At 42.0% G+C, this 24,842-nt stretch overlaps 1 protein-coding gene across 2 annotated transcripts in view; it reads right to left on the reverse strand.

The window, feature by feature from the left end:
• The window catches only part of Trhde (thyrotropin releasing hormone degrading enzyme), a 471,067-nt gene extending 451,816 nt beyond the window's left edge, over positions 1–19,251 (reverse strand). The window contains exons 1-2 of one of the 2 annotated variants that reach the window (XM_060378067.1): positions 18,329–19,251; positions 6,090–6,258 (exon numbers count right to left, since the gene is read on the reverse strand). In XM_060378067.1, the coding sequence (XP_060234050.1) occupies positions 6,090–6,258; positions 18,329–19,245 (1,086 nt within the window). In that variant the 5' untranslated portion in view covers positions 19,246–19,251. Of the gene's footprint in view, positions 1–5,984; positions 6,259–18,328 lie in introns of both variants that reach the window. The other variant, XM_060378066.1, reaches the window with a different exon arrangement.
• Positions 19,252–24,842: the final 5,591 nt, after the last annotated feature.

The raw sequence follows: 24,842 nt of genomic DNA on the forward strand, positions 1-24,842 counted from the left end.
ATAGTTGCTTATCAGTAAAGTTACAGACCCTGTAGAATTCAACTTTGCATATAAGAGAACAGAGCTGAGGTTATCCAGTTGTAGATACAAACTATTTTGTATTTGAGAAAGAATTTCTTCAAAGGAAAAATTAAAAGCCCAAAGGATGAGGTCAAATGCCAAGAAAACAACTCGCAGAGAACAGCACTGAACCATAGCCGAGAAATTGGCAAGACTGACCAGTTGGATTTTAGAATTGCTACAGGCCATTGACTACTGAGTCTTTATGTTATTTTCTATTCTGGAATATAAATGGCTATTACAATCATATTCTGACTTCATATTGCCTGTGGGTTAGGGGATGTGGAAAAGGGATAGATTACTTGGTTTTCTTCATAACAGGTCATCTGAGTGAGAGGAGATATGCCCAAGAAACCAATCAGAGTCACATCATCTGTTCCTGGATCTCAACTGGCTTATAAGACTGTGGATCTCAAATGTCAGCATGATGCTACTGACAGGATGGCACCCATGAGACAGCATACTATGTGGATTGGATGCAAATTATTTGTGAACAGAGAGTAGACTGTTATTTAAAACTAGACTACAAAGTTTTTGGCATTTTTCCCATTAAGAGCTGGCAAGTAGGCAATCTCCTGTTGAGCCTGGACTATCGTTGGTAACTCATTTATGAACACCACTATGTCACAGAAATAGTAAAGTGTGACTGTGATGCCAGAAACAGCCTCATATAGCTTTCCTATAGCCATTTAAAGCACTTGCTTTTGATGTTTGTCCTGGCTAATTTTGTGTCAACTTGATACAGGCTAGAGTCCTCTGTAGGAGGGAACCACAGCTGGAAAAATGTCTCCATCAGACCTGGCAATAGGAAAGCCTGTAGAGCATTTTCTTAATTACTTACTGATTGATAAAAAGGCTCAGCCATTGTTATAAATGGTAGCACTCCTGGACTGGTGGTCCTGGGTTCTTTAAGAAAGGAGTGTGAGCAAATAGGAGGAGCAAGACAGGAAGCAATACTCCTCCGTGGCCTCTGCATGAGTTCTTGCCTATGGGTTCCCATTCAGTTTGAGTTTCTGCCTTGACTTCCTTCAATGGACTGTAAATCTGGAGACATATGCCAAATAATCCCTTCCATCCCCAAGTTGTTCTGGTCATAGTGCCTCATCAGAGCAATACATGCCCTAACTAAAACAGTATTCTAAACTACCATGTAAGAAATTGAATCTCCCTCGTGCTGCCATCTCACAACAGTGTGATGCAGCCATGATCATTGAGGCCTTTACAGCCATTGAAGCAGGACATTCTCCCCAAGCATGGTTGGATACCATAAAAAGCTAAAATGATACGCTCAGGATGCGAGGCTAAGCACTGCACTCAGGGTCAGCTGCTTTGGACCCAGAGAAGAGCATGTCTGATTGCATGCGGGTTGATGCCCCAGGTCCCGCCTCTGAGAAAAAGGTATCGTATCGGACGGGTCTGATGCTCTTTGGGTGGATGACACCTAAATGAACATCGATACAAAGTCCCAATTTATTTCTAATATCAGAGATCAGATCTCTACTCTTGCCTGATGCGTCTAAAACAAAAAGGGGGAACTGTAGAGAGCTGCGGAATTCTATGCCTTAAAGATGGAGCTGGTTTCCGCCTTCCACCTTCCCGATGGTGAGTGCTCTCTGTCACGAACAACTCCATATTTGGCTAAGGCCGAGGATCTGGCTTGCTTCCATGTATGTGGACCTATCTGCATTGCCCACGTGGCACGCCTGAGTTGGCTACCCAGAGGCTATTTAAGCTGTGGGCTGGCTTTCCCCAGGGTCCGAGGATTGTTCAAGGTTCCTGAATAAACTGCATTGAAAATAAATAAATAAATAAATAAATAAATAAATAAATAAAAGAAAGTCTGGGTCATGCAGACACCACACACAAATGCTATGGCACACAGCTCTAGCTGACATCTCAGGAGACAAATAATAATCCTTCAAACACTAGCCCAGGTGATTCTGGCCCTGGCTATCAGAGCTCATTATGTTGCCACATCTGAGGCCCAGACAATACTGAGCAGTGACAAGGTGCTTCCTCTGTGCCTCAGCTCCATGCAGTGGACACTCTCAACATAATGAAGCGGTCGTATTATGTAAATCTCTTTTAGAGTGGTTTGTTCTGCCAGAAAGGAACCAGAACAGCAGGGTATGGAAGAAGTCATACTTTCAGTTTCCAAACCAAAAAGAGAGAGAGAGAGAGAGAGAAAGAGAGAGAAAGAAAGAAAGAAAGAAAGAAAGAAAGAAAGAAAGAAAGAAAGAAAGAAAGAAAGAAAGAAAGAAAGAGAAAAACTAGAAAAGGAAAACATTAAGTAATGAACTGAGGTCACAGAGAAGCAAGCAAGACAAGAATTCAGGAACAGATATATTTGATGATAAAACCCCATCTGTAGTCATCCTACTACACTAGTTTCCATACAGACTTTCCTGCCTCTATATCTTTTCCTGATAATATTTCCCCAACCAAGTACAGCATGCATGCAGTATTTGCTTCCCTAGGACCAAATCATCATTCAGGGTCTTACTAACTCCACTCTTCTCCACGAAATACATCCCTACACTGCAATTGTCAGCAATTTCTCTGTCTTATAATGGTTATGGGATTGTTTTGCCCCTACTGGACAATTAATGAATACGAGTAATACTAATTCATAATTAGGGAATGTGTTGTTTTCCTCATATGCAGTCCCTGACTATCCTCCTGAATTATGTTTCGAGATTAAGGCTGAAATCAAAGTGTATGCAGGATTGCAGCAGGTAATATACAACTGTGAAATGGACTGAGTACTAAGGAATAAAGCTACTCTGGAGTATGTCGCAATGAGAAGTAAATGCCAAATGTAAATGAGCTGGTCACCACTAACTTCAGCCCATTGACTTTCTTCACAGCATAAATCACCATTTTACATGTTACATGTGTGAATGGTTATTGATTCTAATTACAATATCCCTAGAAACAACATTTTTTTTCTGTTTGTAGCTGTATCACCTCACAATAGTCAGTAAATGTATGTTGCAGGAAAAAATTAATAGAGAAATAAACACTACAGAATATGGATGTGAGTCAAGTGATATAAGATTTTTTAGGGGAGGAGCATAAGGGGAGAAGAGGGAGGGAGGGTGGGATAGGGAGGAAATGAGGGAGGGGGCCACAGCTGGGATACAAATTGAATAAATTGTAATAAATAATAAGATCTTTTGACTCTTCAAGAGAAGCAAGAAGTTATTTTATGGGCCATCTCTCAATTTGTAAATATTAATAGATATTTAGAAAAATAGGAAAACAGTTTTAGGAATGGATAAAGACAATACATTTGCAGATTAAGATGAAGTATCTAATTTATATTTGCATCCTGTGTGCCAGGGAGATCTTAGACTCTTCCTCTCCAGTTGCTTCGAACAGCGTTTTGTAAAGCTTAGACAGTTTGCAAAGCAGATAATGACGGTGATGAGGGTGGCTCTAGCACTCACACCTAGGGAACAGTGAGATCCAGTTCCTTATTATTAATATTCTACTCCAGTTCCTTCTTCAGCCACAGCTTCTCATCTGAAATGACCACCTGGACCTCACATGACCATTCCAGAGCCAAGACTCTAAAGCTTAAATCTCTTCTCCTTCCAGCTGCTAAGGGCTGAGAAATGTCATTCCCATGTGCCCCCAGTAATAAAGGGGAAAGTCAGTGAGAAGAAAATAGATTGGATATCAAAGGGGTGACAGAAAAAGAGTGAAGTTTCAAACTATATTTCCACAGTTGATAAACAAGGGCTCCCAATGGCAATTCTGTTTTCCTTTTTACTGATTTTGGTATTTTTAGATTATACAGTCTGAAATTTTCTTTCAGATGACCTTTCAATGTTCTCTGTTACTGCATTTTATCTTTTCTACATTAAAATTATTAAGTATAAATGTTAAAATATTTCTTGAATACTTAGAAATTCTTAAGAATAAAAAGGCACATTTTAAAAAGTAGAGTGGTTTTACAAACTGTTCTTAGCAGCAAGGATAGTTGTGTAGGGCTGAGGATACTTTTGAGGTCCTTTAAAGAAAATATACTACGCAGAAGCATTTCTAGTGTACTTTATGCTAGCTGAGCCACTGTGAGTCAATCATCAACTTTAGAAGACACAAAAGGAAATGAGATGTCTTCATGTTCTCTTTCTCTGTATGGTCCAATGAGTACAGCCTTGAAATGTCCATAGAAAAAAATCAACAAGCATCAGAGGAATTCAATGTTTCAAATTATTATAAGCCCCAAAGAGTAAAATGCCTGCTAGCCCTCTACACTCAGCATTTAGGGTATTATTTTAATGATTACACAGATGAATTCACTATGTAGTTTTTCAATAATGGCATTAGTTTTGTATGCAAGCAGATTTTATTTTTTTAAGCAGGCTTCACGGTGATTTAAATTAAACGTAACAGTGAGCAAAAAAAATCTTTAGCCAAAGCTACTTTTTCAAAATTCAGGTTATTATAGCGCTATGAATCCCTACAGATTAAAAACATAACTTTCTATTCACTTATTCTGCTATGCTCAAGGAAAATAGAATATGGAGCAATGTGGTAGGAAAGATGACAAGATAAATTCTCTCAAAGGCATGCAGGTAAAGTGGTAAAAGAGATTTCCTGGACACAGGAAAGAAAACCAAACTATGGGGACAGACCAAGAGATCTGACTTGTGGCTTGCCCTGGGAAAGTTACTTAACCTATTTAAACCCCAACTACTCGTGTGGAAAAAAGAGAACCAGAATGCTTTTATAATTAATATGGGATTTTAAATAAATGCATAGTTACTGTGATAGACATTGACATTAGGAAGAAATTACTCATTCAGCATACTACTGCTCAGTAGAAAGATGCCTAGACCACATGGATGTTACTGAAGGGGGTTGCCAAGGACAAGTGCCTGCAGACAATGCCTGCAGTGCCTCACTCTACCAAAGTAGAGTAAATGAGAGAATTATACAATGTAGGACAATATAAAGTCTCTTGAATTTTAAAGTGTACTAAGTATTGTAAGTTAATATGAACATATACAGTGTGGTGGTTTGAATGAAAATGACTCCTGTAGGCTCGTAGACTGGCTCTGTTAGGAGGTGTGGTCTTGTTGAGTAGGTGTGGCCTTGCTGGAGGAAGTGTGTCACTGGGGGTGGGCTTTGAAGTTTCAAATGCTCAAGCCAGGCCCTGTGTCAGTACCTGCAGCCTCCTGATCCAGATGTAGGACTCTTGGCTCCTTCTCCAGCACCATGTTGGCCCGAGTGCTACCATGCATCACACTAAAACAGTTCACACTAAACCTCTAAGCCAGCCCCGATTAATTGTTTTCTTTACTATGATTTGCCATGCATGGCATCCCTCTACAGCAATAGAAATGCTAACTAAGACATATATTAAGTGAATAATAATATGCACGGAAAGGACAAATACCAAGTTGAGGGGTGGGTTCCTAATGGAGAGTGCAATACGGTGAGATCAGAGAAAGAAGTCTCCCTGACTTTTCCCTTTATTACTGGTGAATAGCTTCACCGCTATTCAATATGGTTTTCTTTCTCCTCAGATCTGGCTAATGGGTATGTAGAGTTCACTGTATCATTTTCTATACATTTGAAAAACAAATTATAATAGAAAAATCCAATAAGAATCAAGAAATTGTCCTGGAAAGGAAAGAACTGCTTTAGGCATACCCAGGCCTGGGGGGAAGACGAGGAGAGACAGGGCACATGAGAGCAGGGGATAATGATGGATAAAGAAATAAAAAATCGATAGCAGTGGGGGCAACAGCTCCTATCTGACTTCGAAATAAGGGTTACATTTAACTTCCAAAACCTGCAGACTTCGGCCTTATCAGATTTGAAGATGCTGCAAGTGGCTCCTATTAGCCTAGAAATCAGGTTTCTTTACAGTGTGTATATTATCAAAAGCACCATAGGCGGAAAATACTTACTACAACCCCACTCTTGGTGGTGGTTTCTCTGTATGTGAAGTTGCAAATCGCCCAGGCTAAATAATATGTGGACATGAGAGGGGTCTGTGAAAAGTGGTCTGTTACCCATCCATCTTCCTCAAACACAGATGTTTCCACTGGCATATTGGATAGAGACAGATAGGTTGCTTGATGTTTGATGCTGATTTTGAAAGTGGCCTTGTAGATCGGCTCATCAAAACATGGAAACGCCTTCCTGGCATGTATAGGTGAAAACTGAGTGACACCAAGGAATCTGGAAAAAAAAAGAAAGAAAGAAGGAGAAAATGACATTCCAATTACATGCGATGCTTCAATTAAAATAATGACCCTATTGCATACCTCAGATAGCATGTTTTGACAAATCTGAAAATACACATTTTACTAAACCATGCCTTCATTCCTGAGTAACATAAAAGTACAGTTCATATATAATATACTGACCCAAAAATAAAAGTTCTTCAGGGAAGTTTTTGTCTCGATTAATGTAAACTCTCTGAGCCCAGAGCAGTCCTTGCTGGATGAAACACTACACTCTACAGAGAAACAACTCACAGGCACATTGGCAAACATCGAGAAATAACGGCTCTTTTATCGTGCATATCACACTCCTCCCTGCAGCCTAGGGCATCCAACATATAGAGGTAATGAAACTGAAATCTAAACACTGTCCTCAGATGGTGGGGAACCCTCATGGACCTTCACTGGGAAATAACCATACCCTCACATGCATGAAATCACACAATCTACCTATGCTAACTAAAATAAATGATTGTGAAATCTATTAAATCTTGGTCTGAATTCTGGCTCCAAAATCTCTTTTAGCCACACTAACTTTGATAATGCTAAACCTTCTCACAAATAAGAAATACTCAAGTCTAAGTCCACAAGTATTATAAAGCTCCCAGGGGGAGAAAAGGGGTGTAAAGCTCCCATCACTGTGAACAGCTCAAGCAGGCAGGCAGGGAGCAACCACCACTGATTCACAAGGCCTTCATCTTTTCTTAGCACCATAATTTACATTTACACCCCACAGTGCAGAGAGTGACCCATTTTAGAAAAAAAAAAAAATGGCTCACCTTACACATGGCTTCAGTGTTTTTGTTAACTGGTTGTGTGTTTCGCCTTGTTTTTGAGTTTACATTACCCACATTACTATAGTGTGATAGAACATACGTGATATGGGGAGACCATATTTATACAACTTTTATTATGGTATATTATTGGGATGTTCTGTCTTATTGCTAGTTGTTAATCTTGGTATTTCTAAATTACAAATTAGATTTAGTCATAGATATGTGCACACTGGAACAAATAGGGTATACATAGTGCTAGGGTATAGCCATTGCTTCAGGCATTCACTGAGGATCTTAGAATGTGTTCCCCATGCGTAATAGGAAAGTACTATGATACACACACACATACACACATACATAAAATAAATATATAAAGACTATGCAATGTGTAAACTAAAGAAGTACGTATACATCAAATAATACAAGTTTCCCGATAAGCTGCGTTTCACTAAGACTAATTAGAAGAGGATTCTGTTCCCTTTCATTGCCCACAGTTACAAATGAAGACACTCACACACTTTAAGGACACTCTTATAATTAAGACATAATTTATAATAAAAAGCTGAAGTTTTCAGCTATAAAATTTGTTCTACGGCAAGTCAGCCTTAGACCCTTCATAAGACTTTAGTAAATTCTCAAGTTGTTTCTTTCGAAGCCTCTTTCCTCCATGAGTAGTTCGCCACCATGCCCATCCCTATTGCTCGGGGTCCATGTGGCCAGTAGTGCATGATACACTGCCATTCAGAACTTCAGCTTGCCTTTACGATTAATTCTCAGTATAAGACACAGGAGGATGTAAGCCACTGGTAAGTCACTGCAAATAGACATGCATCTGAATTTGCTCTGCTACCCAATCTTTATAAGTCGCCATGTGTAACAGATCTTATTGGCTCTCTCTGGATAAACCATGAGGTTTAAATATCCACACCATTTTTTAAAGTATGGAGTCTACATCTATTACCATTTACACATTTTTAAGTTTCATTTTTAAAATAAAGCAAAAAGAAGACTTTTTAAAAAATTGATTGTAAGGGGAAGGTTGAGAACATCTTTCAAACAGCACTTGCTCCTATTTTCCCGACCTGGTTAAGTCACTTAACTGCCTGAACTTATTTTTTCATTAGTAAAAAGAAAATAATGTTTTCTTGGCCCTTCTCATGGAACTGCCAAAATGATAAAATGTAATAATATGTGGGAAAGAGGTTCTAGTTATAAATCTTTATACAAACAAAAGATTAAAGATGGAAGAAATATTAGAAACAAATTATCCCGCTCCTATACACTTCTAAAATAAAAATGTACACCCAGTAAGGTTTGTCCAAAGACACACTAGCAATTGGCCCAAAACTGGGCCCAGAACACACATGTTCTTGATCTAAATAAAAACTAAATTCATTCTAAAAAGCAATAAAGTATAAAGTGTATTTTTAGCAATAATTAATAAAAATGGTTTAACTCAATCCTAGGTAAGAATGAATATTCTTTAAAGATATATGGGAATCATGGTATGTTTCTGGTTATCTTCTGCTGATAGTAATACAGTTTAGCATAATGAGATGTCAGCACCTTTATGTTAAAATGTGCTCATTCACAGCTTCGTCTTCCCATGACTTTATACCATATAATGCATAAGAATCTTATCTTTCAACTTACTAATTAAAAAAAAAAAAAAACTACGGGGCTTAGTATTTCTCCTCAGGGATATTTAAAGAATACCATGAAATTGCATCTATGAGGACACACATTTCCTTTAAGCATCCACATATGTGAACACTTCTGTTTCAATCTTTGAATAAATGGATATATGTTTTATGTGAAGCTTCTCACTGTATTAGGCGCTGGAGTTATTTTCATCCATTTGTTCTTAAAGTCTTTGTAATCAAATTAAACGCGTGCACATGCACACACACAGAAAGTGAGAGAGAAAACTGACAATAGCAGAAAAAATATCTCTGTAAGAGTTTATTATCAAAGACATTATACTTAAAAATGTAGATGTCTTCAAAATAGAAGGTGCCTTTGACATTAAGTAAATTAAAGGTAGAAATATATTAGCGGAAAGAACCTACTAAATACATCTGAGTCCATAAGAAATTAATAAGCCAGATATTTATACATAGGAAAGACATTGTGCAGACTCTTTTGGCCTTGGTAAATACTGATAGGGATGGTAGCACTTTAAGTCAATGTTGAAGAAAAGCTATCAAGATCATCCAGTGCATTTTTCTGTAATTAATGTTCTTAATGAATTCACACATGCAATTTATATCTATGCAAAGAGGGCTACCATATATTCTGATAATGTCTAAATGAGGAAATACCAATTTCACAGTCTGGCACCTGAGAATGATCGCAATTGAATTTTAATTCGGTATTTAGAAAAATCAAAAGAGGTCTCTTGGTAAAGAGAAGCAGCCAAACTGGGCTGCATTTAAAGTCTTTTCTAAGTTCAAGATCTCAAAACTAGATAATTAGAAATAAAATATTCCCCAAATATGGTGCATTTCCTTTATTTAAAAAAAAAGCATTAAATTACACTACCACTAAATAGTTGTTGCAAGTTCTTCAATGTATTTGCTCCTCTCAATCAATTCAGTTTTGAGTGATCAAAGTTTGGAAGAAAATATAAATATATATGCTTTTTTTTCCTAAAAGGAGTGCAAACTCTAGCAATAAATCTAAACATAAGCCTGAACAGCTATTTCACCAAAAGCCAAGACAAATAAGGAAAACGTATGACGAAGTTGTATTTGCTCACGTGTATTTTTCAGCCTTCCTCTTACTGGCATTTTAGGCTGGCTAATCATCCATCCTGTGGGATGTGAAGTGGTCTGCCTCCACGCTAGACCAGCAGAATCTTCTGTCCCTGGTTCAGATGACCAAAACTCTCTCTGAACATTTTAACTTTCTTCTGGAGTAAAGGTGCCTCCGTTGGGAACCTGAAGCCCCCAAAACTCAAAGGCTTTCTGGACAAGGAAACTTAAGACTTGTCCTGAGAATGTGGATGGTGGTTTGAAGATCAGAGGTGAATGGAGTGTGAGCACACTATAATGAACACAGAAAAGCCCTTTTGGAAAGAGTTTGGACACACATGCAGAGCTGCTACCCTGAGACTGTTTTGCAGGCTCTGGCCCTGTCCAGGCCCAGTGTCTACTCTCACTGCCTCACACTGATAACTCTCTTCTCTAACAGACGGGAACAGTCTCAGGCCGACACCCCCAACAGAGAGCAGTCCCTGTAGGACTTTAGCAGCATAATTTCATCTCCAGTGCATACGTTTCATGATCATCTTCAGTTGGGGAAAAGGAGATTTCTTTCTAGTTTTCTGTCACTTAAAACTTCAAAGAGGCTTCCAGAAAAAGTGGTTTAGAGAAGAAAATCACGATTTTGGTGCCTGAGTTAATTTGAGGTGAGTTTGAGGTATTGGCAGGATGCTAGGTATGAGAAAGAGAGGAAATTAACATATGAAAACACTTTAAAAAAACAGCATGAATAGGAGACATACACACACATCATACACATACATACATACATAAACATGCACTCACACAAAAACAACAAAAAGAAAAACAAAACAGAATGTAGCAGGGACAAGTGTTTTATTGTCTGTTTTCCTCTTCCTCTCTTCTTTTTAAAAGATGTCATTTTTATCTTTCAATGAATGTGCTTATTAGCATAAAAAATTCCACTCCCCAAAGTGATATTCTGAAAGTGTCATTCCAAGAATGTCACTTTAGCATAACTAGAAAAAATTGTGAGCAACATGCATGTATTTTAATTCTCTTCTATCCACAACAAATTATTTGATTTTTTTTCCAACAATTTGTCTATTTGACATTTTGGTTGAGCTAAGAGGAAAGGCTCAACTCTCTGCATTGCCTCCGAAGGGCACAAAGAATTGATTTCTTTTTATTTCTGCGGAAGTTCACCAGGCACGTTACTTGTGTCAAGTCATTATGATAACATTTAGCAGAAGTAATCCATTAACGCTGGTTGATATTGCCAACAAATTACGGTATGTGATACAAAAACAGTCTCTGCTCCATTATTTTCAGTTTGCCTTTTCCATAAAGGCAAAATATGCAGAGAAGGTAACCATTTGCATAACACTTAGTGTGAAGACTGATTCATGACCTTTCAATTGGAATCCAACAAAATCAAGAGAACCCCTCCACATGGCAGGATGCGTTTACAAGGTTGTCATTTGGGCCTCCTGTATGCACACCACAAATATCATGCAGTGAAAGAAACGTTTTGTAAACTTAATCCTATAGCAACCGCTACTGCTGTTGCACTGTCACAGAAGTTCAAGGTCGGACACAAGAGCCACCAATCCAAATCAGTTACAATGCTGCTGATTTCAGGGACTAGTCTCTCACATAGTCAGTCCTAGGAGTGACATACACCCTTTTAGAGTCCACCAAGTTACAAGGTCATGGAAGTGACACACATACCATTTCAAGTTTTAGGTTGTTAATCAAAATGCAAATTGTTACTCAATGACAAAACATTTTAAGCCAAAATGGGCCTTTGTTTAGACTGTGTGTTTTTATGTACTTCAGTGAGTCATTAAACCTCTGCCACTTCAGAGGAGAAGCACTCCTCCTGAATATTCAATGCTCAGAGCAAGCGTGCAGTCTATTTTTTAAATAACCATTTTAGTAAACTAAAAACATAATGCAATAATGCCAGCAATATGTATGTGGGAAGTGGTGCATATGTGAATAATCGTGTTATAAAAACAGAGCATAATACTGGTAATTGCTTTCCCATTTATGTAGTGCTAAATACTCTTATCAAACGTGAGTACTTGGTGTTGGATCAGCATTGATAAAGAGTACTATAATGCGCTAAAATTACTTTCCCAGGTCATGACAATAGGTTTTTATAAGAATAAATAAAGTTAGTGTCTGAGATTCATTTGTTTTAGATTGGAAACAGGCAGAGCATTATGTGAGTAACATAAAGCACTGCTACTGTCAAAACCCACATGAAGTCTTGGGAGCAATATGTAAGCCTAAGACCCAGTCCTTCCATACTTAACATTTGTCTGCTTGCTATAATGGCATCGTACTGAGCCTTCTGTGCTTGGTGGCTGCTGGCGGGCTGCCTTGCCATAATAAAAGTGTTTTGCTTTTCTTCTGTTAAACAATCTTTTTGCCCCCTCGGTCCTCTCTAGGTCACAAGATTTTATCTCATCCTGGGTTTCTGAAGCCATGAAATGCTACAGCCTTTCTTGTCACGCTCTTCTTTCATGATGGCAAGGCTTTGCTTCTTTCTCCCCTTGCCTCCTTGAACTCTGCTTGGGCAGCAAATCAAAGAGCAAACAGAGGAAGGAACACTGTGACCATTCCTTTACTATGAACTTTTTCCCAATGTCCAAAAGATGGAAAAACCCCAAAGCAGAACCATCAGTCCTGTACCACTTTGTACCAGCCTGCAGAGCTGAGTGCCAATCATGGAAATGGTTCAATAATGTTTAATACCCGCAGACATTCTTACAAACTGTCAGAGATGATTCTCAGTGTTGGTACAGTTGTCACAACTCTATAAATCAGTCTCATTGTCCCTGTTTTTCAGAGGAGGACCCCAAACAAGAAACAATGAAAAACAAGCCAAGGTCACAGAAGTATTCAATAGCAGAGTTAGGACAGCATCAAGTAGGCAGTTTGGGAAGTCCCTGATTGAGAAGAATAACCACACTAAACAAACAAACATACATACATACATACATACATACACATATTCTCTCTTCCCAGCAGAACAGCCAAAAAGAACAATAATATAATAATAATGTAAAGAAAACATAACTAATGGTACTTTTTAACTCCCTCTGACTGATATTTATTTACTCAATTTTCATAAAAAAAGGTCTAGACTATTACAGTAAAACATTATCCTGGACGTAAGTGTACACAAGGAGGACTCACTCACAGCCTTCCTGCACAGTGATAACAGGGCTCCGTAAGTCAAAACTTTCCAAGCAACCGAAGGACAAGAGGTGGAGAGGGCAGGAAGCTTGGCCCCTGCACCCCACCCAAACCCTTACTACATCCTACATGGCTGTCATCACCATCCATCTGTGCCTGTTCATGAATCTTCTAAGACTGTCTGGGGAAGCAGGAAGAGCAGAGAGTAATTTTTCATCCTTGAATTTTCCCAGATTATGCCTAGCGAATTTCTATCCATGGGAGAGATCATCCACTCTCCAGTGATGAAAAGATGGAAGAGAGCTTTGAAAATCTAACCAAAAGTAAACTAAAAACAGGCATTGCTGTTCATCTGGAAACATTAAAGAATATATAAGAAACTAAGAGAATAAGAATGATGTGATGGTGGTAATGAGAATAGCAGTAATGGTTATGTTGACAGAAATATAAGGGTGATGGTTGCTGGTGTTGGTATGAGCATAAGGACAAGGAGGGATGGTTTGTTTTACAGAGTGTGGCACATTTAAGTTTTAAAAGTGAATAGTTGTGGCCACAGAGGAAGACAATGCAGCCAGTCGTGATGAGACCTGATAGATAAGGTCAGATGGAAGGGGAGGAGGACCCCTCCCCTATCAGTGGACTGGGGGAGGGACATGGAAGGAGAAGAGGGAGAGAGGGTAGGAGTGGGAGGGGATGAGGGAGGGGGCCACTTCTGGAATACAAAGTGAATAAACTATAATTAATAAAAAAATAAATTAAAAAATGAATAGTTGTTTCTTCTTGTTTTTGTATTACCATACTTGCAGTGGTGACTCCTGTTCTTGTAGTCATAATGACCAACCTCAGTAAAGCTAGACCACTGTCTATACAATTGCCTCAAGCCTATCCATAAATATGAAGTAGAAAAAATTAGTTTAAAGAAACAAGACATTGTATAAACCAAGTAAACACTGGGAAAGTCAACAGCAAATCTGTTTTTGCTTGCGAGAGATCCCGAACAGATAGGTTCTGTTCCAAGTTGCACGAAATACTTAAAAACACACCTCAGCTAACTTAACTATTTCAAAGGAACCAAGTACTTACTCTCTCACCATTCAAGGTAATCAAATGAGATGGTATTGCAGAAAATAAATAAATGAATGAAGATAAAATACAAAAGACAAAGACTAGCTGTGAGAATTTTTCTACCAGAACGAATCATTACTTAAGGACCAGAACTTCTGTTGTTGTTGTTTTGCTTTATGGAGAGCACTCTGAGCTAAGACCACAATCCAGTTAGTACTCAGCTAATGTGTGTCTGACAGGAAAAAAACAGAGCCAAATCTATCAAGGTATCATATAAAAATGGATTTTTAGCCAATAATTAAATAAATAAATGTTTTCTGGAGTTTTCAGTTTACAGCCTTCTAGAGAGGGAGAAAGGATCATGTATGCTCCCACTTATGTGAAACTAACTAATGAGACTTGGAGGAATGAGGCTTCTTCAACATCAAAACAATGTACTCAGTTTCTAGCACCTATTAATATCATAATTGGTATTAATTAAAAAGCCTATAAAGCATTATACTGTGTCCAATAAAACCACAAAGGAGTATACACCTACCAAGAAAGGAAATTCATCATATTCCACACATTTTGGCAAAAGAATGGCACCCAATTCCCTTTGAGAATCACAAGAATTATATTTTCATTTTTTCAGAGATCACGGCTTCTCTCTAAACAACCCTTTATAGGAAAAGAACGTCTATTTTTATTCTGTCTTCTGTCACTTTGCATATTATAGACCCAATCAAAGTTTGTCAAAGAAAAATAGTCTCCTTTTCAAGAGTGAATAAAATGTTCGTTTACTTTGGGTAAATTTCCGCCTTCAATCCGACCATCTGGATCTAAATTAAGGTACCCTACTTTGAACATGGGTGTGCAACACCATCTGGCTACCCAAAAGCGGCAATTACTTCAGGTAAATGAGCATTTTGCCTGATTCTAAGCAAGTGTATTCTCCTATAAGAGACGATAGCATAAATACACACCCCTTTTATCTGCCTGCTGCACGTCTTCTTGAAAAAAAAAAAAAAATAAGCCTGTGTTCTGACTAAAGGTGCTGATTTGTTATATGTGTGTAAACATCTTAATTTTAGGATAACTTGCTACTTCCAGGATTCAACAAGTGACAAGCTTTCTCTTAGCCAGCTGAGTAACTAAGAATGGAAGATTTGCCTGTGATTAAGGAATCTTGGGATTCACTGAGATGTTTGCCTAAGGTGTGGGGAAATACAGTTTTCCCTGTAGGACAGACTCAGGCAGTCTCCAACATGTAGTGGAGGATAAAAGCTTCCAGAGATAAAAAGGAATTCAGCATACCACCCAGTCTAACCTCCCCCTGCCACCATTCATCGTTACTTTCTAGGTTGTTGCACACCTAGAAACCCATCACCCAGTACTCTAAGGCGAAGCTCAAGAGCTCCATCCAGTCTTTCCTTTGTCATGAGACTCTTTCTCAAGCAAACAAATGTAAAGGAAACGTCTTCTCTGGGTCTCTGAGAAATGAGACAAAAAATAAGGACTATCACTCAGGAAGGTGCTACTGTTTACAACGGGGCAAACCAAAGCAAAGGAAAAGCTGTGGTATGGCTCTTTCAAGTTTGTCAAGTTACTCACTGTGACTACTGCTGGCAGATTAAACATTTGTTCTCACTACAAAAATCACCCTGTAATTGAATTGGCAGAAATGATGATTAACGAAATATCAAGATTCGTAATCATTAATCAAATGAAGATTTTGAATTTGCATCTGTGTTCTTTTAGAAAGTGAGTTCTTAAATGCCAAATTTATGTTGAATTTTTAGGACAAAATCATTATCAATAAAAGGACAGCCTTGGCTGGGTTCCTGTTATTGGTCTACTTTACAGGAACAACAAGAGTGGATGTATGGAGTGTGAGGACACTTATGAGATTACTGACATACTTATAAAATTAATAATTAAAAAATGTCATTTTGCCTTATCCCCTCCAGACATAAAAGCCAGTGAATTATAACATTCAATTTGCTGTTGGGGATGGAAGACAAAAACTTTATCTAAGATTGTATTCTGAAATACATCCGTCCTGGGATTTCCTAAATATTGAATCTTGCATTTCTGTTGGAAAGCACAAGCACATCAGGTTAAACTCCCAGCCAAAGTATTTACATCTCCAGGGAAAACTGAAGGAGAAGGTTTGAATACAAACACGGACTGTGGGTTCAAGAAATCCGTTACAGGGCGAGCGGAAACATCTGGTCGTTTTCAGAGTCCTCTTAATTTGAAAGCACTGACCAAAACAAGCTGAGTTCTGCCAAACACATCTTGGCATGGATTAAGGAAAGGAAAAAAAAAAAAAAAAAAAAAAAAAAAACAGAATCTGAGAAGGAGTATTTTTCTCACTACAGTAGGATTTATCAGTGATCGACTCCCTCTGTTAACATTTTGACATGATGAACCTGTTTCCAAGCAGAACATGCAAACCTGCCTCCTGTGCCTTTTTTTTTTTTATAATTTATCTAACTTTTGGGCTTAAAAAAATATTTTTAATCTGTAATCTGCGTTACATGAAGCGGTGGTGGTAGCATGGTTTGGATTATCCATGATGCCCGGTGTTAGAAAAATGAATAATTTACGTATTAACTCATAGGAAGCTGTCTCTATCACATTGTCACCAACACGTGGAGGGGTTGCCTGGGGCTATGCGAAGTTACTTCACAGCACTCCATAAATAATAAAACTTTTGTACACTTCCACACTACAATGAAAAGTTCCCAGCCGCTAACACAAGAACTGGTTCTGCCAGCTTCCAAGCTCCATGAGCACTGGTCCAGGGCTGGGCAAACCAAAGTTCAAGCTCTGACGACAGCCTGTTGACCTCAGGTGCCCCGGGCTGCTCTGAGCCCCAGCTTCCTGCTGTTACAGGACTTACGGAGGAAAGAGGAGGCTCCAGGAGGCTCTGCCTCATCACTTACTATCATCAGCCTACCTATAGGTAATGATTTCATTTATTAGTTCATCTGCTTGTTCCTCTGCCCAATAGTCATTTAATTTATCGAAGTTATTTTAAGTGAAATGAAAACAAGACCTATTCATACATCCATTCGACAGCATAGGTGAAAGCTTACTACCCCAAGACACCCCTTTGAACTTCAAAGCACTACAAGGCAGGCTTGGCCTTGGGTGAGGTGCTTTTCAAGGCCATGTTGACCGATTCTATAAGGGAGAGTAGTACTATTCTTATTACTAAGTTAGAATTTAAAGTATGCGCTCTGCCGCCACTTTGTGATCTAAGTCATATTATGGCTTTCCCGAGCCTCCCTCCGTTTTCCCACCTGTCAGCAGACAGTGCTCACTGCTGCCTGAACCCCACGGGGATCAAGTAGAACTTGGCACCACGGGTGTGCCAGCAACAGTGGAAGCAGCGGTAAATCACTGCCAAGAATCATCAACTTTGACACTTCTTCTCAGACTTCTACCACAGCTGTTAGAACTGTGACGGTCTGGACACAGAACTGTTGGTTGCAAAGTTGACGTTCTCAAAAACTAAGAAAATGTAACCCAAATCTAACTCTGGCAGAGGGGCTGGAGACTGGCCCTAGCTCGCCCTCCCTTCTGGGTGTCTCATTTCTATTGGCAGCAGCTGAAGAACCAAATGGAGCCAGAAGCCCTCCGGAGGGCTAACACTACCTTCGAAGTAACCCTCTGGGATTTTGACCATGGCAGCTGACGCTCCAGACCCCAGACCTCTCCCCGTTTTTCAGTGGAACTTCTCTTTGTGCTCGAAATCTCAACTTGCAATTTTGGAGAAACTTTGCAAAGCCAAAGCCTAGGCTTGTTGTGATTCTGCCGGAGGGACAGGGTTCGCTATTCATAGACAAAGGGGGGGGGGGGCGCATGTCGAGTGGAGGGGGCGTGTCTGCCCTGACCGGATAGCCCGGTTGCGCTGGAACCTGGAAAGTTTGTTGTTGTTTGCTTGCCATTATTTATGACCAGCAACCTTTAGCGGAAATAGGCGAAAGCCTAGATAACAAGAGGAGCAAGGTCCGAACTACAGGAAGGGCAGCGTTCACGTTTTGGTGCCGCTGAGTTTGTGGGCTTGGCAATAGGGAGAGGCCAGGCACCAGGGAGATCTCTGTGGTTCCAGAGGCCCATCCTAGCCCACCTTGGCTTCCTTCCCCCAACCCCGGGTTCCTGGATATTGGGAGCTAGCTGGGTCCCGGAGGTCGCCTGCGCTCTGCTCAGCAGCGCGAGCCGCCTAGCGGGGTGGGGCAGCGCGGGGCACCGCCTCCCTCCATACCTTCTCTCCCCGTGGATCACGTAGGAGCTGCGGAAGAAGCCCAAAAGCTCGTTCTCTATCAGGGCATTGTAGATAATCTTCAGATTGTAATTCCTCTGCGCGTCTAGGGTTCTGTTCAGCACCACCACCAAGACCTGGGTTTGCGGGTAGAGGAAAAAGCCTGCCACCGGAACAGCCCCGAACGCCCGGTCCTCCGCCACTTGCACCTTCTCCACCGCCACCCGGGAGGCGTGCAGCACCACGTAGCGGGTGGCGTTCCGGCACGCGATCTCCACGTTGACCTCCCCGGAGAAGGTGAAGTTCTCCATGAAGGCGGTGAGCATCAAGTTGTAGTGCAGAGGCTTGAGACGGCCGGATAGGCGCAGCTGCGTCCAGGGCTGCCACGGCTCGGGCTCTTCCTCCGACGGCGGCTGGGCAGACGGGGTCCCCGGCGCGTCCACCTCGCCGGCCTCGCGCTGCGAGGACTCGCCAGCCGCGTGGTGGTTGCGCCGGGCGGATCCAGGGTGGCTGCCGTTGCCGCCGCGCTCGGGAAAGCCCCCGGGGCCACCGTCGGTGCCCGGCACCGGCGCGCTCGCTCCACACTCGTCGAAGCGGAGGCTGAGCAGGACGGCCAGCATGGTGACCGCCAGCAGCGCCACGATGGACACGGCGAAGGCCAGCACGAGCCGCTTGTGCACCGCGATGTGGCGCTCGGTGGTGCGGGGCCGCGCTCCCACCGAGTCAGCCCACGGGTCCGAGAGCCCCCTGCCGCTGGCCCGGAGCGCGGCGGCGTCGTCTTCTCCCATGGTGGTGGCGGCAGAGGGTGAACTGCTCTCCTCGGCCCCCTCCTCCTCCTCCTCCTTCTTCTTCCTCTTCTTTTTCTTCTTCTTCTTTTTCTTCTCCTCCTCTTGCTCCCCCCTCTCGCCGTCTAGGGCCATCACAGCGCCTCCTCCTCTTCCCCCGCCCCCTCCGACACCCCCAGCGGGCGGGCCACCCGGGCCACCTCCAGCACAGTCATCGGGAGGGCGCACGCGGGCGGAGGGCGCGACGCCGCCTGGGACCCCCTGGAGGCCAGCCCGGGTTCTCCTAAGACAGACTCCAGTGGCTAACGACGACCCCCATCAGCCCCGCCTCTCTCCGGACACCAGATGCGGATCGGGGGGCGCGCGGGGGGGAGGGCAGCCGGCTCCGGGTCGCGCCCAACTTGGGGAGAGCGCTTCGCTCGCCGGGTGCGCGCTACTCGTCGGTCGGGCTGGCCCCGGGCCCCCCGGGCACACGCCGCCCCCGCCCCGGTGCGCCCGCGGCTCGCGCGTCCTCCCCGCTGGCGGCGCCGCACTCTCCCAGGCCGGTGGCGGCGGCTCTCGGTCGGTAGGACGGAGGGCGCCGGGGACAGCCACCCAGCAGAGCAGGCAGGCAAGTTAAGGCTTCGCCCGGCACCCCGCACTCTGGCAGCCTTGGGTCTTCTGAACGGGATGTGCTCGCAAAGACAGTTGCGGCGGCGGCGGCGGCGGCGGCGAAGGCAGCCCGGAAGGCGCCGGAGCCTTCTTCCAGCCCGCAGTGGGAGCCGAGAGAAAGGACCGGAGGACCGAGGGAGAGACCGGAGTGAGGCAGCCGGAGGAAGTCCCACGGATGCCGCGGAGCATCCGTCCTGAAGACGCCTTCTCCACCCTGGACACTTTAAGCAGTGGTGGCGCTAAAAGGCGTGAGGTTGCGGACTGGACAGCAAGCCTCCCGCCTTCCGATGTTGTCCTGCCCCTCCGGAGAAGACAAGTGAGGAAGTGTCCGGCCAGGGCATCCACTTCAGGTAGATGAAGGTCTGAGCCGTGTCCCCAGGGCGAGGGAGAACCGAAGAAGTGCGTGTGTGCCAGCGCGTGTGCATGTGTGTGTGCGCGCTTGTGTGTGTGTGTGTGTGTGTGTGTGTGTGTGTGTGTGTGTGTGTGTGTGTGTTAACACGGACCCCGGGTCTAGATTGCCAATAGGCTACTCCAGCTGCATTCAGGGACTGAAACTCCCGGGGAAACGGAAGGAGAGGGTGAGCGAGTGAGCGAGTGAGCGAGCCGGGAGGCAGGGCAGGCGGGAGGGAGGAGAGAGGTTGAGCGGCAGAGGCAGGCGCTGGGAGATTAGAGAGCTTTTCTCCGCTCTGTCACACCAGACACCCACAGCCACAGAGGGGGTTGCTGAGCTTCCTGCAAGAGTACATTGTAAATCTTCAGCGCAACAAGCCCCGCAGTCTCCCCTCTTCCGACTCCTTAGCCCCACTGCGGCTCCCCAGAGGGACTACTCGAGCCTTGGGCTATTAGCATCAAGAGCAAAGGAAGAGCCTGCTGGGGAGAAGGCGGCGGTGTCAGATCACACTTCAAGCTCGCCAAAGGATTTGGACAATTGTATGTAAATTGAAATAAATTCTCCAAAGCCTGACCGCTCGTATTATGCTGGTGTAGTGGGGCCAGGTGGGCGGTACTGAAATAATGGCTAGCAAGAAAGCAGTAGAAAGGAGACCAACTCCCCATAAGGTGCGTTTTATTTTTAGATTGGGAAAAGGGTTAAAACATAATGTCTACAGTACAGCATTCAAAAGAGAATGCACGGAAAACTGGGAAGGGAGGCCCCATGACTTTAGGTTTTGCTAGAACGGTGACTCAATACACCCCGTGATTGGTCAGCTTGTCACTTCACCTAAGCCACAATTACTTTTTACAACTTCATTGCCACCGTTAGGAATGCCAGTGTTTGCTGACAGCAAGAGTCACAGAAGCACAGAGCAGAGCCTGCTGACTGCCTTTGGACTCTCGTGAGTTGGCCAGAGTTCTGGATTATGGTGGAGTAGGTGCCATCCAAACTTCAAAATGTGCCTTCGGTGTTGCAACTAGAACAAAGCTCAGAAAGACAGCCACCTCAAAGGCGACAGTCAAAGAATTAGTCATCTCTGATTTTTAACAAAACATGACTGGCTTAGTCATTAGAAAATGAAGAAAGTTCTCTTTACATGTCTCTTTTGTTTCTTTAAAACCAGACTGCATTTAAGAAGTCATGTCCATCATTTTCTTTATGGAAAAAAAAAAGACATGCTATTAGCTTTGGGATACTGACAAAAGTGTTTAGAATACTATTTTAAAAGCCTGGTCGATGAAGAAGAGCCCAATTACACAACATCAACTTTAAACTGAATGCTTTGCTTGAGGAGACTCTATTCCCTTTATCCCTAGATGGAGTACTTGCTCAATACCATGTATTCTAAATGTCCACTTGCATCATCGTAAATGATGATGAAAATAGGTGCCAGGGTGGGTATTTTTAAGCATGTTGTATGTGGGCCGTCAGCAACAGACCCAAGGAAATGCCACGTTCTGTTCCAGTTACTTTTTCTGCTCTGTTTTTAAGCGTCTTTGTTCTTGCTTTTTCATAAGTATCTGGCTATGTGCATTTTAGGAGCTAAGGGCTTAGGGGTTAGCTGGTTTCCCCAAAATTAGGAAATACAGTTTAGCAAGCCAAAAAAGCACCTGGTACTCGAAGAGTTCACCGTATTCCTCGTGTGTGTGTGTGTGTGTGTGTGTGTGTGTGTGTGTGTGTGTTACCACAGACCCCGAGTCTAGATTGCCAATAGGCTACTCCAGCTGCATTCAGGGACTGAAACTCTGTACTTCAAGGACCAAATCTAGTCACTGGGGATTACTGGCATAAAGGACATGGATTACCAGCAGCTTCTAGAATGAGTTCTGGGAGTCTAAGAACCGCTGCCTAATGAAGAGACTATCCTGTAAGGGTCTCCAAGGGCTTTCTCTCTCTATTATGATGTTAGTCAGGAAGATTCCAAGAAGGCTTCTACTGTTTATGTAGCTCATCAATGTCTACGTACTTGTGAAAATTACTGCAAGGTAACTCTCAAACACTTTGTAATTAAAAAAATTGCTTACTGATTAGAAAAGTTTCTCCTGACTGATTAAATTAGCAAATGGATTGTTTTTGAGACACCAAGTGAAGCAAATTCAAGTTTATTACCATAAAGTGGGCACAAGTTATTAGCTCATTGATTCCCTTGTAATGTCGCTTTACCCAATACACTGAGTGTCAAAGATCAAGTAAGTAAATGTTTCTTCCTCTCCTGTTAATATAACAGTGTTATTTTTTTTTGTAATTTCTGAAAGTGGAAATAACCTGAGAAATAAGCTTTGACAGGACACATTTTTAAAATGTTTGTTCTACTTCAAACCAGAAACAATAAGGAGGAAGCAAAGTTTCAGGCTGAGGAATATTGAAGGAATTAACCACAAGTATTCTGTTTAAGAGTTGTCCTTAGTGTTTAAGCCCCTTGGTTAGAGGAAGGCTTGGCCCTGAAGGTGCTGTACCCATGCAGTGCTCTTCACAGGGGACGCCTTCTCAATGTCTGACACTTCTCAGGAACCATTTATTGTGCTAAGGAGCTCATGATCATTTCTCTTTAACAAATGTCAGTAAAATTTTGTTCATATTCGATAGAGGGTCTTGTAAGAGTGAATATAATCTGAATGTTTAAAATTCATGAAGCCAACCAGAAGTTGATTTTAATCAAATCTACACTTTGATCCAGTCGATAATCAAAATGAACTGTCTTCCATGGAGTGCTGGTTTCAGGGTCTTTACTCATTCATTGTTTAAACTTGAACTGCCTTTCCCCCCCACACACACACATTGATTTGTATTTACAAGCACAACTTGAGCGTCCTTGTCTACTCAATTCCTGAGAAGGTGATTAGCTTCCTCAGGTCTAGAAACTGCATGACTCAGAAGGAAGAGCTAAGTCCCCACTCCACCTTCCCCACCTTGTATTGTCCCTGCCCACTTACTTAACTCAGTTCCTTGAAGTGGTACTGTCGGAGGGTTCAAGGAGGTAACCTCGAATGTATCCTCCGGCTCTCAGGAGCTGTACTCCTCATGTTGTCAAGAGGTCTTCAATCTTCTCCATAAAAGACAAACAAAACTTAAGCTAGGGACACAAGCTCAGTGAGTGAAGTACCTGCTCTGTGAGCATGAAGACCCGAGTTGGATCCCCAGGGTCTATGTTAGCTGGGCATGGTGGCACATGCTTGTAGTTACAATGTGGAAGAAGCAGAGATGAAGGAGTCCAGGTCCTCCTTGACAAGTTCTTGGACAGTGAGAGTCATTGTCTCCAAACCACAGCAACAAGGAGCAAACCCACAGGTGAACTGTGTCTGAAGAACAGTACCTGAAGTTAATCTCTGGCCTCTGTACACATGCACACACATTCACATGCACAGACACACACACACACATACACACACGATCAAAGTAAAGTAAAATTTACTTTAAAACTTTGAGGAGTAAAACGACTTTATAAAAACACTCCACTGGCTAAAGCACAGGAGACCAACCAACCGGCTACCCTGGTAGTTAATAGTTAATATGTGCTTAGGGCAGAAATACGTTTCTGAAGACCACACACAACAGAAGACCCTCACTGAAAACAGAGGGCAGAAATCACTGCTCTTCCTCTGAAGAAAGGCCTCCATGTGGCAAGAGGAAGTCGGCATCTTTTTGAAATCCAAAATAGTGATAATTTGATGAAAAATTTAAATTGCACAAATCCGGGTTACATCAAAGATATTGATAATTTTTATACTGCACAATTTAAATTATAAGATTTGCCCTGAATATTTCATGAAGTCAACAGTTTGCCAACTAAAATACCTGGATTTAGCTGTCTGTTGTTTTACCTTTAAGAGCTTAGCCCGGATGGAAATGGCATCTGAATCCGAATATTCCTTTTTAAACCACCTGAAAATTGCTGAAGTTTTTTTTTTGTTTAATGCCTAAAATACCAATATATTAGTACATATAAGTGCAGGGGATGTCTTAAAGTTGAGCTGAAGGGAAAAGAGAATAAGTGTCAGCACAAAATGAGCCTCCCTAGATGGCAAATATAAGAAAAAGTATGACTGCAATTTATGATAAAATTCCCAGTCCCAGCATTCAGCGTTCCATGCAAAGAAGAGAGTATGAAGAATTCAAGAAGGTTCTATTTTTCTTCTGGGGTTTCCACTGCTAGGTTTAAACTCTTCAGTGTTCACTCTGGGCTTTTTGGTTTATGATCTCTATAAGAAAGCTCCATAAAGCAAAGTATGTATCATGGAAATGTTTATAGTTTATTCATGAAAGCCTCAAAGATAATATATACCAAAGTCTACAAACAGAATAGAAATAGGTTAACTTCCTTGAGATTTTTCCATTGAACTACTCAATTTGTCCAGTAGCTGATGGAATAGCAAATTTACAAATACAGTGGTCACCAAGAATTATTTCTTTTAGCTACATATGGGAGGGAAAGTAAATAATAATAATAATAATAATAATAATAATAATAATGGAACTAACAATTGCTTTATGTTAGGTTATTTTTTAAGTGTTTTAGTAATAGTAATAAATTAGTAATAATGAAAATAGCCACCATACAGGCAATGTTGTGGCTTCTTCCATTTGGAAAATAAAGAAACTGAGGCTCAGACCAACTAACCATCTGAGGACAGAGTGGTTTCATTAG

Source organism: Meriones unguiculatus, chromosome 2, assembly GCF_030254825.1.
Source record: "Meriones unguiculatus strain TT.TT164.6M chromosome 2, Bangor_MerUng_6.1, whole genome shotgun sequence".
Lineage (NCBI taxonomy): Eukaryota > Metazoa > Chordata > Mammalia > Rodentia > Muridae > Meriones > Meriones unguiculatus.